A 12,880-nucleotide genomic window follows, 5' to 3' on the forward strand; every position below is an offset into this window, starting at 1 on the left:
TCGGGGGACAGAGGGGCGTGGCCGGCTTCTGCCCACAGCTCTTCCCTCCCGGCCCGCGGCAGCGCTCTGGCCGCACTCACCTGTCGCCCCTGAGACACCAAGTCCGCAGTCGCTGCTTCCTCCAGTGGGAAACGAACAAGGTGGGCACCTCAGAAAGGAGACCTGGGAGGCCAGGAGAATCCTGTCACAGGAAACAAACCAAAAGAAAGCAGCCGGCGCGACTCAGTGATGCAGCGTGGACCCGGGACTCCGGTTGGATTCCCCTCAGGGCACATGCCCCTTGGGGGCTCGGTCCCCAGCCCATGGATGATTCTCATCATTGATGTTTCTCTCCCTCCCTCTCCCTTCCTCTCTCTGAAATCCATTTTAAAAAAAAAACATAAAAGGAGAAGACACCCTAGTGTGCAGTTGTAACTAACTTGGCCGCTTACCGTTCTCATGGGCAACCCCGGGAGTGCATTTGGTAACTCTTGAAGACCTGAATCCAGAGTTAGGAAAGCTGGTGCGCTCGCCCCTGGGAGCAAGTGATCTAGCCCCACGTCTGCTCAGAAGCCTGGAATGCCTCCAGGTGCCCCTCCCCTCCCCAGCAGCGGACACTTTAACAACAGCTTTACTGAGTAATACATTTACAGGACATAAGCTCACCCATTGTAAGTGTACAGTTAAATGACCTTCAGTAAATGTAGAGAGCTGTTCTATCTCCACCAGAACATTTCCATCGGCCAAAACACTCCTCGCTGCCCACATGCACTTCATCTCTGCCCCCATCCCCAGTCCTAAGAAACCACTAATGTGCTTTCTACACATTTACCTTTCTGGGCGTTTCAGATACATCATATACTATGTGATCTGCATTTGCTTCTTTCACTGAGCATGTTGTTGGGTCCATGTTGTACCATGTCTCAGTAGTTTGTTCCTTTATGCTGCCGAATAGTATTCCACTGTGTGGCTATGACATATTTTATTCATTTCACCAGTTGATGGACATTAAGGCTTTTATGAATAATGCTGCTATGAACGTTCACTATATGTCTTTATTGGACACGTTTTCATTACTCTTGGATTCCTAGGAATATAATTGCTAAATTTAAGATAAATTTAAGAAACTGCCACCTGGCCGGTATGGCTCGGTTGGGCGTCGTCTCCTGTCCTGAAAGACTGCCAGTTTGATTCCCAGTTGGGGCACATACCTAGGTTTCAGATTCAATTGCCGGGTGGAGTATGTATGGGAGGCAGCCAATCGATGTTTCTCTCTCCTCCCTTCCCCTCTCTAAAAATCAATGAAAATATTTCTTTTAAAGAGATATGGTTTGCAAATATTTTTTCCTAATTTATAACTTGTCTTTTCCCTTTTTTTATTTTGTATAATCCTCACCCAAGGGCATGTTATATTTAGAGGGGAAGGGGAGGAGAGAGATGTCATCGGCTGCCTCCCAAACGCACCCTAACTGGAGATAAAAACCCGCAACCTAGGTATGTGCCCTGACCAGGAATTGAACCCGCAACCTTTTTTTGTATGGGATGACACTCCACACCGGCCAGGGCCACTTTTTTTTGGTATTGGTTGATTTGAGAGAGAGGGAAAGAGAAACATCGATTTGTTGTTCCACTTATTTTTGCATTCATTGGTTCCTTTTTAAAAATAATTTTTATTGATCTTTGAGAGAAAGAAACATCAATGTGAGAGCATAACATCAATCAGTTGCCTTTTGCAGGTCCCCTACCAGGGATCAAGCCCGAAACCCAGACATGTGCCCCGGCCAGGAATCAACCAACAACCTTTTTGTTGCTCGGACGATGCCCACCTGAGCCACGCTGGCCAGGGCCATTGGTTGCTTCTTGTAAGTGCTCTGACTAGGGATCAAATCAGTAACCGTGGCATATCCGGATGATGCTCTAACCAACTGAGCTACTGGGCCAGGGCCTCTTTTCACCTATTTAATGGTGTCTTTTGAGATGCAAGTTTATTTTGATAAGGTCCGTTATCACTTTTTTCCTTTTATGGGTCATACTATTTGTTGTTGTATCTAAGGAGAGGTGGGGAGATGGGTGAAAAAGGTGAAGTACAAATGGGTAATTACAAAATAGTCATGGGCATGTAAAGCATAGGGAATATAGTCAATAATATTGTAGTAACTATGCATGATGTCAGATGGGTACTAGATTTATCAGGGTGTAAGTTATATAAATGTCTAATCATGTTGTATACCTGAAAATAATATTGTATGTCAACTGGAATTTTAAAAAATAAAAACTTACTTAAAAACAGATATTCACTCTGGCTGGGTAGCTCAGTTGGTTAGAGCGGCATCCTGATATGCAAAGGTTGTGGGTTTGATCCTCAGTTATGACACGTAACTTTTAAAAAATGATATTTAAGAAGCAGAAAAAATATTTACCTAACTCAAAATCAAGAATTTCTCCTAAATTTTCTTCTAGAAGTCTTAAAGTTTTAGCTTTTACATTTAGGTCTGTGGTCTGGTTTGAGTTCATTTTTGTGTGTGTATGGTGTGAGGGAAAGGTCTGAGTTCATTTGTGTGTGCATGCAGACATACAATTAACCTGGGACCCTTTGTTGAAAACACTTTCCTTTCTCCACTAAAATGCCTTTAAGATTTTTATCAAAAATCAAGTAACAAATGTTAGGGTTTCGGGATTCATTTCTGTTCTATTATCTGTCCTTATAATACTACTAAGCTATTTTGATTATTGTCATCTATAGTAATTTTTGAAATCCAGTAGTGTAAGTCCTCCCACTTTTTTTTTTAAATATATTTCTTTATTGATTTCAGAGAGGAAGGAAGAGGGAGAGAGATAGAAACATCAATGATGAGAATCATTGATCAGCTGCCTCCTGCATGCCCCCTACTGGGGATCGAGCCCGCAACCCAGCTATGTGCCCTTGGCCGGAATGGAACCTGGGACCCTTCAGTCTGCAGGCCAACAGTCTATCCACTGAGCCAAACTGGCTAGGGCCTCCCACTTTATTTTTTTAAAAATTATTTTGCTACTTGAAATCCTTTGCATTTCCACATACATCGTGTGACCAGCTTATCAATTTCTACAAAAACTGCTGCTGGAATAGGGATTATATCGAATCTATATATCACTTTGCAAATTGTCATCTTGACAATATTGTCTTCCAGTCCGTGATGCCTCTCCACTTATTAAGATCAGGATTTCCAACCTTGGTGCTATTAACATCTGGGGCCAGATAATTATTTGTTGTGGGAGCTGTCCTATGCATTTTCCGATGTTTAGCCTCTACCCGTTAGAGGCGAGCAACCCTCTCCTAAGCTGTGACAAAGATGTCTCCACACATTGCCGAGTGCCCCTAGCGAGCAGTTCCCTGAGGACCTCTAGTTTAGACTTTCTCTCAGCAATATCTTGTAGTTGCACATTGTAAATGTCTTGTATCTTTGCTAAATTTTTTCCAAAGTGTTATATTCATTTTAATGCTCTTAAAATGATTTTAACTTTGTTATATAAGTACAATTTTTATACATTTACCCTATATACCTTTGGCATTTCCTGTGTGTCAGTATTAATTTGCACCTCACCAAACTTTTATTTTATAAGGTGAACTTTAAATAACTATGGGCAAGGCAAGTCCGCTCCTCTACTGGAAGCCAGTTGGACAGGCTAAGAGCAAATAGCTAGGTGCCATGTGGTGTTATAGTCACTTTACATATATTAACTCATTTAATTTTCAAAATATAAACAATCCTACTATCCACTTTACAGGGGAGGACTCTGAAGAGGATAAATTATTTTCCCTATGTCACATGGTCACTTAGAGGCAGTAGTGAAGGTAAACAGAATTACAACTAAGGTTTGACTTCATTATTTCAAACTGTTAGGGCTTTAGAAGACCTCCAACTTTTTAAAAAAAATATGGAACACTTCATGAATTTGCATGTCATCCTTGCGCAGGGGCCATGCTAACCTTCTCTGTATCGTTCCAATTTTGGTATATGTGCTGCCGAAGCGGGCACAAGGCCTGTCTTTAAAAGCAGATGTACGTATCTGGGGCCTGTAACACCGAAGTGTTTCTTCAGCTTTAAAAACTACCTCTGAAAACTTTAAGTGCAAGTTTTCTTTGAGTGAACATGGTAGACTTGGGATTGCATTGGATGAGGGTACAAAAGGCTGAGTTAACTTCATTCTGGGTGACATTGAGTGTGCCTTGCCCTAGCTGGCTTGGCTCAGAGGATAGACCCGGGTTCGATTCTGGTCAAGGGCACCTACCTCAGTTAGAGGCTCCTCCCTGGCCCAGGCTGGTTAGGGCTTCTGCCGGAGGCAACCAATCAAAGTGTTTCTCTCACATTCAAGTTTCTGTCTTTCCCTTTCTCCTCACTCTCTCTAAAAATCAATGGAAAAATATTCTCGGGTGAGGATTAAAAAATAAAGAAAATTTAAAAAAAATAAGTGTGCCTTAACTCTATAATCTTATCTGAGGACACTCCCTGCTTTGTCCTTGTTTGGCTCCAACTCTTTCCAGATGGGAGTGTCAAACCGCACCTTTAAAAACAACAAAAAACCATAGCTAGTATTCCAGGACACAATGCTACTATTTTCTTAGTTAAAAAACAAAACAAAACACCTAGTTGACAGATTTTTATGGTTTTGGGCTGGTGTCTTCTATATTAGTCCAGCACTTTGCATTTTAGAATATCGCTTTCTACCTTGTATATTCTCTCGCTTAACATTCTTTTTAATGGTAATACTCATAATGTTCTTTTGGTTCTTAAGTCATTTATCCTTTCACCACCTACTATCTCCATAGCCCTGTGATGCTCAGTGACGCAGGTGAAGCAGCATTTTCCATTCATTGAAGAGATGAGGGGAGGAGTTGACTGTAGTGGCCAGAGAGACAGAAAACATCAAAACATGACAAACTACCTGTGGCTGTGGAAAGTCTGTTCTGTTTTTGGCAGATGCCAGTGAGCAGGGCACACAGTGGCGGGGGGCACTGAATGTTAGTGTAAGCAACTTGAATTTGATTGCATAGGCTTTTCGGGCATTAAGAACCACTCAGAATTTTCCAGAAAGGGATCAAGTACCCAGATTTGTTAGAGAATTCTGGTGGTAGCAAGTACCATGGCTCAGAGAAGTGAGAGGCAGGCAACTAGTGTGAATGCAGGGAGAGCAAGATGTGGTGGTATTTAGAAATAAAGACTCGAGACAAGGGTACCAAGTGGAACGGATGGAGCAGGAATGAAGGGTCCATGAGGTTCAGATAGGTGCTTTCAAATAGAAAATTTAGTCCTGGCCAGTGGGTCTCAGTGGTTAGTGTCAGCCCACTCACCAAAGGGTCACAGTTCCATTCCTGGTCAAGGGCTCATACCTGGGTTGCGGGTTCATTCCCCAGTCCCATTTGGGGTGCGTGGGAGAGGCAACCAACTGATGTGTCTCTCTCACACTGATGTTTCTCTCCCCCGCCCCCCCTTTCACTCTATCTAAAAACAATGGAAAAATATCTTCCAGTGAGAATTTAAAAACAAATAGTAAAAAGAAAATATAGGTGGAAACAGGGAGGAGGTTGGGTTCCATTCAAAACATTTGGAGTTTGAGGCAATAGTGGAACCTCCAGATAGAGAGATCCACTGCTGGCTTGAAACATGGGTCTGATGTCAGCAAGAAGGTGGAAGCTTGAGACAGAGGTCTAGGACCCATCTAGAGGTGAACTGCCCACAGTGCTTAGAAAAGAACTGAGGACCAAACCCTGGAGAAACACCACTTCAGGGACAGAGTAGAACAGTCAGAGGCAGGTCAACAACTGGAGTGAGCAGGATCCCAGGAGTTCAGGACAGGGAAAATACTGGCCCCTCCACCAGAGAATATGGATTTTTCTCCCCCCACTAGAACAGAAGATGCAGAAGGGTAGGAACTCTGATGCTGCCATATCCACAGGGCCTACAACAGTGTCTGCCTCATAGTAGCTGGTCAAATTCTTGAGTGAATAAGAGGATAAGGATTGAGCTAAGTGGTCACTGAACTTGGTAACTAGAAGGCACTGATAACATAAACCAGGGCCATATTCAGGACCGCCATCACCCCCACCCCTTATTCTGTCCACCACCACCTAAGCAGAGCACCACTGCAGAAGACAGAGAAGGTCAGACACACAAGTTCACCTCAGAACGATGTAAGTCTCATTTTGGTGGCAGTTCTTCCTAGGCTGACATTATCACTATAGACTGTGAAATAGCTAGAGCCTATAAAAGCTATACCGAGCATGTGAGCATAAAAGTAACGTTAGATTAAAATGAACCTTATGTGCATTATGCCAAATAAAGAAATCACCAATCATTTATATTTTATGAGTTTTCTCATATGCTTAAAAATTAGCATGCCTTGATCTTTTATAGCACCTTTCCCCACCAATCAGTGTTGGCAGATTTCCAACTAGATGTAGACGGTGAAAGATCAGGCTGTGGAGTGCCGCATTTTGTGATAAAAAGCCCCAAACAGAGCCTTGCAGTTTCTGAGGTAGAATCCTGCCCACAACGGTGAGCTGCTGGGACTTCAGTCCTTCTTCAGGCCATCAGCAGGGTCAGCTTTCTTCGCCCACCAACCAGACCACGCAGGACTTGTAAATCAAGCAGAGTGGGTGCTCAGTATTAATTGTACACCTGGATTTTCCTTTGAACTGTGAATGTAACAAAAATCCACATCTCTTTCCAGCACTGTTCAGACCCAGGGGCTTGTGTCTTCACTGAAGGACTGAGGTCCTGATCCCTCATGAAGTCTTCCTTCCATCCTCAATAGAGGCCAGTTCCCTTTGGGCCGATCTTCTCTGAATGCAATGGGCTTTGCACCTCCTACTTACTCAAAACTCCACAAAGTATATTTGCTACACAGGTATTTATTCAATGACTTTCTGTATTTAGTCACCACTTAAATCACTGCTAAGCTCTTTTCATATCTATTTGCTCACAGTTCATCTTGGGTTGCAAAGGCAACAGACGAGGGGGAGCCTGCTAGCTACAATTGACAATGACTGGCACTGTGTCACATAGGGCTCTGAGTACATGCCTGTGAAGACAGAGGAAGGAGATGAGTGTCCTGAGTAAGGGCCGACAGGCTGCACAACCCATGGAACCTACGGCCTGAATAAGGCCTGGGATCTGCACTCCCCTCTGCCCTGAGGCCCAGCTGTGGGTGAGTCTAAGGCACAGTGGTGAAGAACATGATTGGCCCACCAGTGTGGTCCTCTGGTCAGTGCAGCCTCTTGCCTGGAAAACAGTGCGACAAGCATTCCATTTAGAAGATCTTCCGGAACACGTGCCAGCAGCATTCTCTAGTGGAAATGGAGACAGGTCTCTCTTGAAAGAGTGCCCCAGAAGACACTCTCTGCCCCAAGACCCACTAGGTCCCTTTTAAGGTCCCAGAGAGCAGCAACCTGGGAGCAACAAGACTTTCAAAGGCTGACAAGGCACAGAGTGGATGAGTGAAAAGGTAATACATGAGAACAATAGCTTTGGCTATAAAACATCCCACCTGAGGCTGGGAGATCAGTGTCCAAACATACAGAAACAGATATGCTCGTAGCAGGTGGTTGCAGAAATGCTTTTGCACTACCCATACTGTCCATATCCAAGTTCTGTTCCACCCTCCCATGAACCCCGTACAGCCGTGCGCAAGCACGCACACGCGTGCACACACACCCACACACACCCACACACACACACTACAAAACAAGCCAGAAACTGGCATGTGGAGCCTGCATCAGGACAGCACTCCTGGCACTCTGCACTCAGTCACTGTGATCAGCACAAGGAACGTTGCCTACACTTGAATGGCAGGGTGTGTCTTGAGAAAAGTTAGGCTGCACCCAAGACTGCCAGGTCTGGAAAGTCTTTCACTTCTCCAACTTCGCTGAAAGGCTGTCCACCCTGGTTGAATGTCAGCTTATACCGTAACCGGATTGGCTCCTGGGCAAAGATAGAAGATAAATTAGTGAGGAGCAGCAGAGAGAACAGCACGAAGTAAAAGCCTTTCCCATGCAGTAGTCACCAAGCAACAGTGCATGCCTGTTAACTCGGCCACGTGAGGCTTCATACCGTGACAGGAACACCCTGGCCTAGACCCCTGGGGACTACAAACACAAGGGGAGCCAGGTCCACAGCCTGGGATTCAAGTCCTTCATCCCACACTTGTGCAATCCTGAGCTGGACCACTGCTAAGAGACCAGCTGAGGACGACAGACAGGTCTCACCCTTTCAGAGGACTCCATGTAATAGGAGAGTTTGTCACTCCCTCGGTTCCCAGCCATGACAATCTGGTCACGGGGCTTCTTTCAGTAAGCCCCAAAGGAAAACACACTCTAGCAGGGACAGCCCGCCACCACTCCCCACCACTTAGAGGCTTCAGAGGAAGACTGCAACAGGCCTCTCTCCACCTACCACGCTGCCACCCTACCGTTCAGGGCCCCACCTCCCTGCTGTTAAGGACACCGGAGCATACTTTGTGTGGATTGTCAAGCAGCAGCATCTGAGAGATCACGGCTGGAGGCATCAGAGGACTGAACGCTGGGAGCTGGGAGCTGGATGCCGGCTGCAGTTTCACTCTCATTGACTATGAGGATGGGGGAGAGTCAACATGCAACTCATTTCTGGTAAATGACAGCTTTAATAAGACGGTCAGGTGAACAGGAGAGCCTGACCTGCACCCCATCAACTAATGACAGGATTCAAAAGACGGTTCCACCCACACACAGAATGTGTCTGACGTGTGTGCCAGTCCTTGGCTTCTGAGAGGCACACGCAGAGCCAGGGCACATCTTGAGTTGAACTCCAACTCCGGCTCTCACTAGCTCTATCACCTTGGGTAAATATTTAACCTTAGAATGATAATTTATAAAACAGAAGTAACAATAACACGTGCCCCACATGATCGCCATGAGGATTAGAAAGTGGATCTTGGGCCCTAGCTGGTTTGACTCAGTGGATAGAGCGTCGACCTGTGGACTGAAGGCTCCCGGGTTTGATTCCAGTCAAGGGCATGTACCTTGGTTGCAGGCTTGATCCCCAGCTCTGGTGGGGGCCTCTGCAGGAGGCAACCAATCGATGTGTCTCTCTCACATCAATGTATCTATCTTTCTTTCTCTCTCTCTCTCTCTCTCTCTCTCTCTCTCTCTCTCTCTCTTTCTCTCTCTCTCCTCCATTCCATTCTCTGTAAAAATCAATGGAAAAATATCCTCTCGTGAGGACTGACCAAAAAAATAAATAAATAAGGTTAAAAATAAATAAATACATAAATAAATGTTCCGATTACAGTTCACATTCAATATTGTTGTGTGTTAGTGTCAGGTGCAGCATAGGAGAGTGTCTTTCTGAGATACAGGAGATAAGGACCAGGTGATTCTGGAGCTGCCGGCACCATTCTCCTGCTTCGTGGGGAGTCTGTCCGAGAACAGGCTCCAAAGAGGAAAGCAGTCAGGAGAGGGAAGAGGCAGGTTCTTAAGGAATCCTCTAAGCACCTACCTGCACCCAGACATCAGCAATCACCATAGAATGAGCCAATAAAGCCCCCATTTTAACTACTTTTTTTAAAAAATATATTTTTATTGATTTCAATGATGAGAGAATCACTGATCAGCTGCCTCCTGCACACCCAACACCGGGGATTGAGCCTGCAACCTGGGCATGTGCCCTGACCAGGAATCGAACTGTGACCTCCTGGTTCCTAGGTCAATGCTCAACCACTGAGCCACTCTGGCCGGGTACCTTCAACTACTCTGAGTGAAGATTCTATCCTTCCACCTAACTGATAGGTAATGGATCTGGTGCTCAGAAATGACAAATTCAAAGGATCTGCCCAGTGAATGGCTCACCTTTGGCACGGCCACCTGAAACATGATGTCCCAGACAGGCTGGGTGGCAGTGCTCATCATGGTCAACAGGAGCACCTGCACCTCGGGGTGGCCAGGGGCCCCCGTCTGGGAAAAGTGGAGCAGAATTCGGAATCCGTTCCGGTCGTACACAATGATCGGAGGCAGGCTGCCTGGTAGAGAAGGGCCCGACCGAGAAATGTTAGTGCTGCTGTAATATCCAGACAGCCAAGCCTGGAGGAGACGTGCACATTCCCACCGAATGCTGGTGCTCCTCCGGTGAGAGCAGCTCTGGGATTAGCCTCGGCACTGCCGAAAGCCAAGTACTATGGCTTCTAGTTGGATGCCTATGACCATCCAAACGACCTAAGCACATTACCAGGTGTTTTTTAAAAATAAGAACTTTTTAAAAGGGAGATATGATTATGATTAAAATAATGTATGAACACGGAAAATACAGGATATCAAAGAACAACGTTTTTTTTAAAAACACCCTTAGATGGAAAAAATGAAATAAACATCCTTAATTCTACCCAGAAATAAGCACTGCTAACATCTGGACATGTTTTCTTCTGGTCTTTTATATATGACTACACCCCCGCCCCCCCATATTTAACTTGGAAAAATTATACAGATAGCAGATCTCTTCTAATTAACAGGTTTAATGGCATTCCAACAGAAATCCTAAAGGGAATGTTTTAATGTTCCTAGGAAATGATTCTACATCTCATTTTGGGGGAAAAACAAAAACATGAGACTAACCATAGGAAAAAGAGAGAGAGGGAGGTATAGCTATTTGCATTAACAAATACTCAGATAGTACAAACTAGTAATTCAAGCAAAGTGGTATAAAACAAAGCATGCAGAACAGATCCAAATGTGAGAACTTAATATGTTAAGAACATATATTCAGTAAATGGCAGACACCTGGCTAATGATCTAGAAAAAAAATTTAATGAATCCTTGTCTCATGCCAACCATCACTTATCAAAATGCAAATATAAAAATACGGTTCAAAAGCTCTGGCCCATGTGGCTCAGTTGGTTAAGTGTCGGCCCATGCACCAAAAGGTCACCAGTTCGATTCCAGTCAAGGCACATGCCCAGGTTGTGGGCTCAATCCCTAGTAAGGGGCGAATAGGAAGCAGCTGGTCGATGTTTCTCTCTCACATCAATGTTTCTCTCTCTCTCTCTCTAAAATATTAATAAAAGAATTTTTAAAAATACGGTTTTAAAAAATCCTATATAATAAAAGCCCAGCGACCAAACAGCGGAACAACAGGAACAATCAAAACAACCAGAACGACCGGTCAACCAGCCGCTATGACACACACTGACCACCAGGGGGCAGACAATCAACGCAGGAGCTGCCCCCTGGTGGTCAGTGTGCTACCACAGTGGGAGCGCTGCTCAGCTGACCAGGATGAGTGGCTGCTCCCACTGCGAATCCCGGGCAGATGGGCAGGAACCAGGCTGCAATCTTCACCTCCTCGCCCCGGGCTCCTCCTCCTTGCTTCCTGCCGCCTCCTCCGGATGCCCACAGACTGTGCAGCACCGCCACCGCCAGGCTCACAGAGCTGACTCCGGAGGCTGAGAGGCGGGTTCGTGGCCGCTGCGGAACTGAGGCCTACTCCACCACCTCTCAGTACTATTGTCCCTGGGCCCGGCCCTGACCGGGTCTGGTCCCTGGAGGGGCGAGTGCTCTGGCTCCATGGAAGATGCTGGACCAGGGAGCAGCCACTCAGAGGGCAGGTCCACAGTCGCTCAGCTAACCAGGATGAGCAGCACTCCCACATCAGGCCAATCCCCACAGGCCATGCCCCCCACCAGTGCATGAATCCCGTGCACCGGGCCTCTAGTATTTAATAATGAAACTGCCAAAGATTCAAAAGAATGAGAATACCTATAAGGGATCATGGTTGAGTATGGAGTTAAGGCAACCTTTCTAGAAGGGAGCTTTGGCAATGCAGTTTAAAAATGTTTAAATATCTACTACACCCAGGTTTCTACATTTATTTATTTATTTATTTATTTATCAATCCTCACCCAAGGATATTTTTCCATTGATTTTTAGGGAGAGAGGAAGACAGAGGGAAAGACAGAGAGAAACATCGATATGAGAGAGACACATGGATTGGATGCCTCCTGCATGAGACCCAACCAGGGCCTGGGCTGGGGAGGAGCCTGCAACCAAGGTATGTGCCCTTGACCGGGACCCATTGAGCCAAACCAGCTAGGGCCAGCATTTCTACTTTTAAGAATATATCCAGCATGGAGGGAGCTGGAGAATATTATGCTAAGTCAGTCAGAGAAAGACAATTACCACATGATCTCACTCACATGTGGAATCTAATTAACAAAATAAACTGATGAACAGAGAAGATCCAGAGACATGGAAGCATAGAGCAGAGTGTGGAATCTCAGAGGAAAGACAGGAGGGTGGGTGGATGTGAGGTCATCAACCAAAGACCTGGTAGGTATATACAGCCTGGGGCAGGGGAAGAGGGGCAGTGGCGGGCTGTAAGGGGTCATTGGGGGGAAAAAGGGGACATATGCAATACTTTGAAAAATGAAGATTTAAAAAATAATAAATAAAAATAAAAAATAAATGCAATGAAATTTAAAATAAATAAATAAAAACACACAAATTTTTTTTAAAAAAAAAGAATATATCCAATTGAGCCCTGGCCAGTGTTCTCAGTGGTTAGAGTATCAGCTCACACACCCAAGGGTGGTGGGTTTGAGTACCGGTCAAGAGCATGAACCTAGTTGGGGTGCATATGGGAGGCAACCAATTGATGTTTCTTACATCAATGTTTCTCTCTCTCTCCTTTCCACTCTCAAAAAATAAAAAATAGCCCTAACCAGTTTGGCTCAATGGATAGAGCGTCAGCCTGCGGACTGAAGGGTCCTGGGTTCGATTCTGGTCGAGGGCATGTACCTGGTTGCAGGCACATCCCCAGTAGGGGGTGTGCAGGAGGCAGCTGATCGATGTTTCTCTCTCATCGATGTTTCTAACTCTCTATCCCTTTCCCTTCCTCTCTGT

At 45.4% G+C, this 12,880-nt stretch overlaps 2 protein-coding genes across 6 annotated transcripts in view; both read right to left on the reverse strand.

The window, feature by feature from the left end:
* COG7 (component of oligomeric golgi complex 7) overlaps positions 1–290 on the reverse strand; it is a 63,981-nt gene extending 63,691 nt beyond the window's left edge. The window contains 2 exon segments of the mRNA XM_014530009.1: positions 4–200; positions 203–290. Coding sequence (XP_014385495.1) covers positions 4–200; positions 203–275 — 270 coding nt within the window. The 5' untranslated portion in view covers positions 276–290.
* Positions 291–6,294: 6,004 nt separating this feature from the next.
* Positions 6,295–12,880, reverse strand: part of GGA2 (golgi-associated, gamma adaptin ear containing, ARF binding protein 2) — a 32,733-nt gene continuing 26,147 nt past the window's right edge. For 3 of the 5 annotated variants that reach the window (XM_005882323.2, XM_014530013.1, XM_014530015.1), the window contains 3 exons: positions 9,839–10,008; positions 8,470–8,580; positions 6,295–7,937 (listed from right to left, as the gene is read on the reverse strand). In XM_005882323.2, the coding sequence (XP_005882385.1) occupies positions 7,827–7,937; positions 8,470–8,580; positions 9,839–10,008 (392 nt within the window). In that variant the 3' untranslated portion in view covers positions 6,295–7,826. The remainder of the gene's footprint in view (positions 7,938–8,469; positions 8,581–9,838; positions 10,009–12,880) is intronic. The other 2 variants (XR_001359833.1, XM_005882324.2) reach the window with 2 other exon arrangements.

This window comes from Myotis brandtii, unplaced genomic scaffold (genome assembly GCF_000412655.1).
Source record: "Myotis brandtii unplaced genomic scaffold, ASM41265v1 scaffold707, whole genome shotgun sequence".
In the NCBI taxonomy this organism is placed as follows: domain Eukaryota; kingdom Metazoa; phylum Chordata; class Mammalia; order Chiroptera; family Vespertilionidae; genus Myotis; species Myotis brandtii.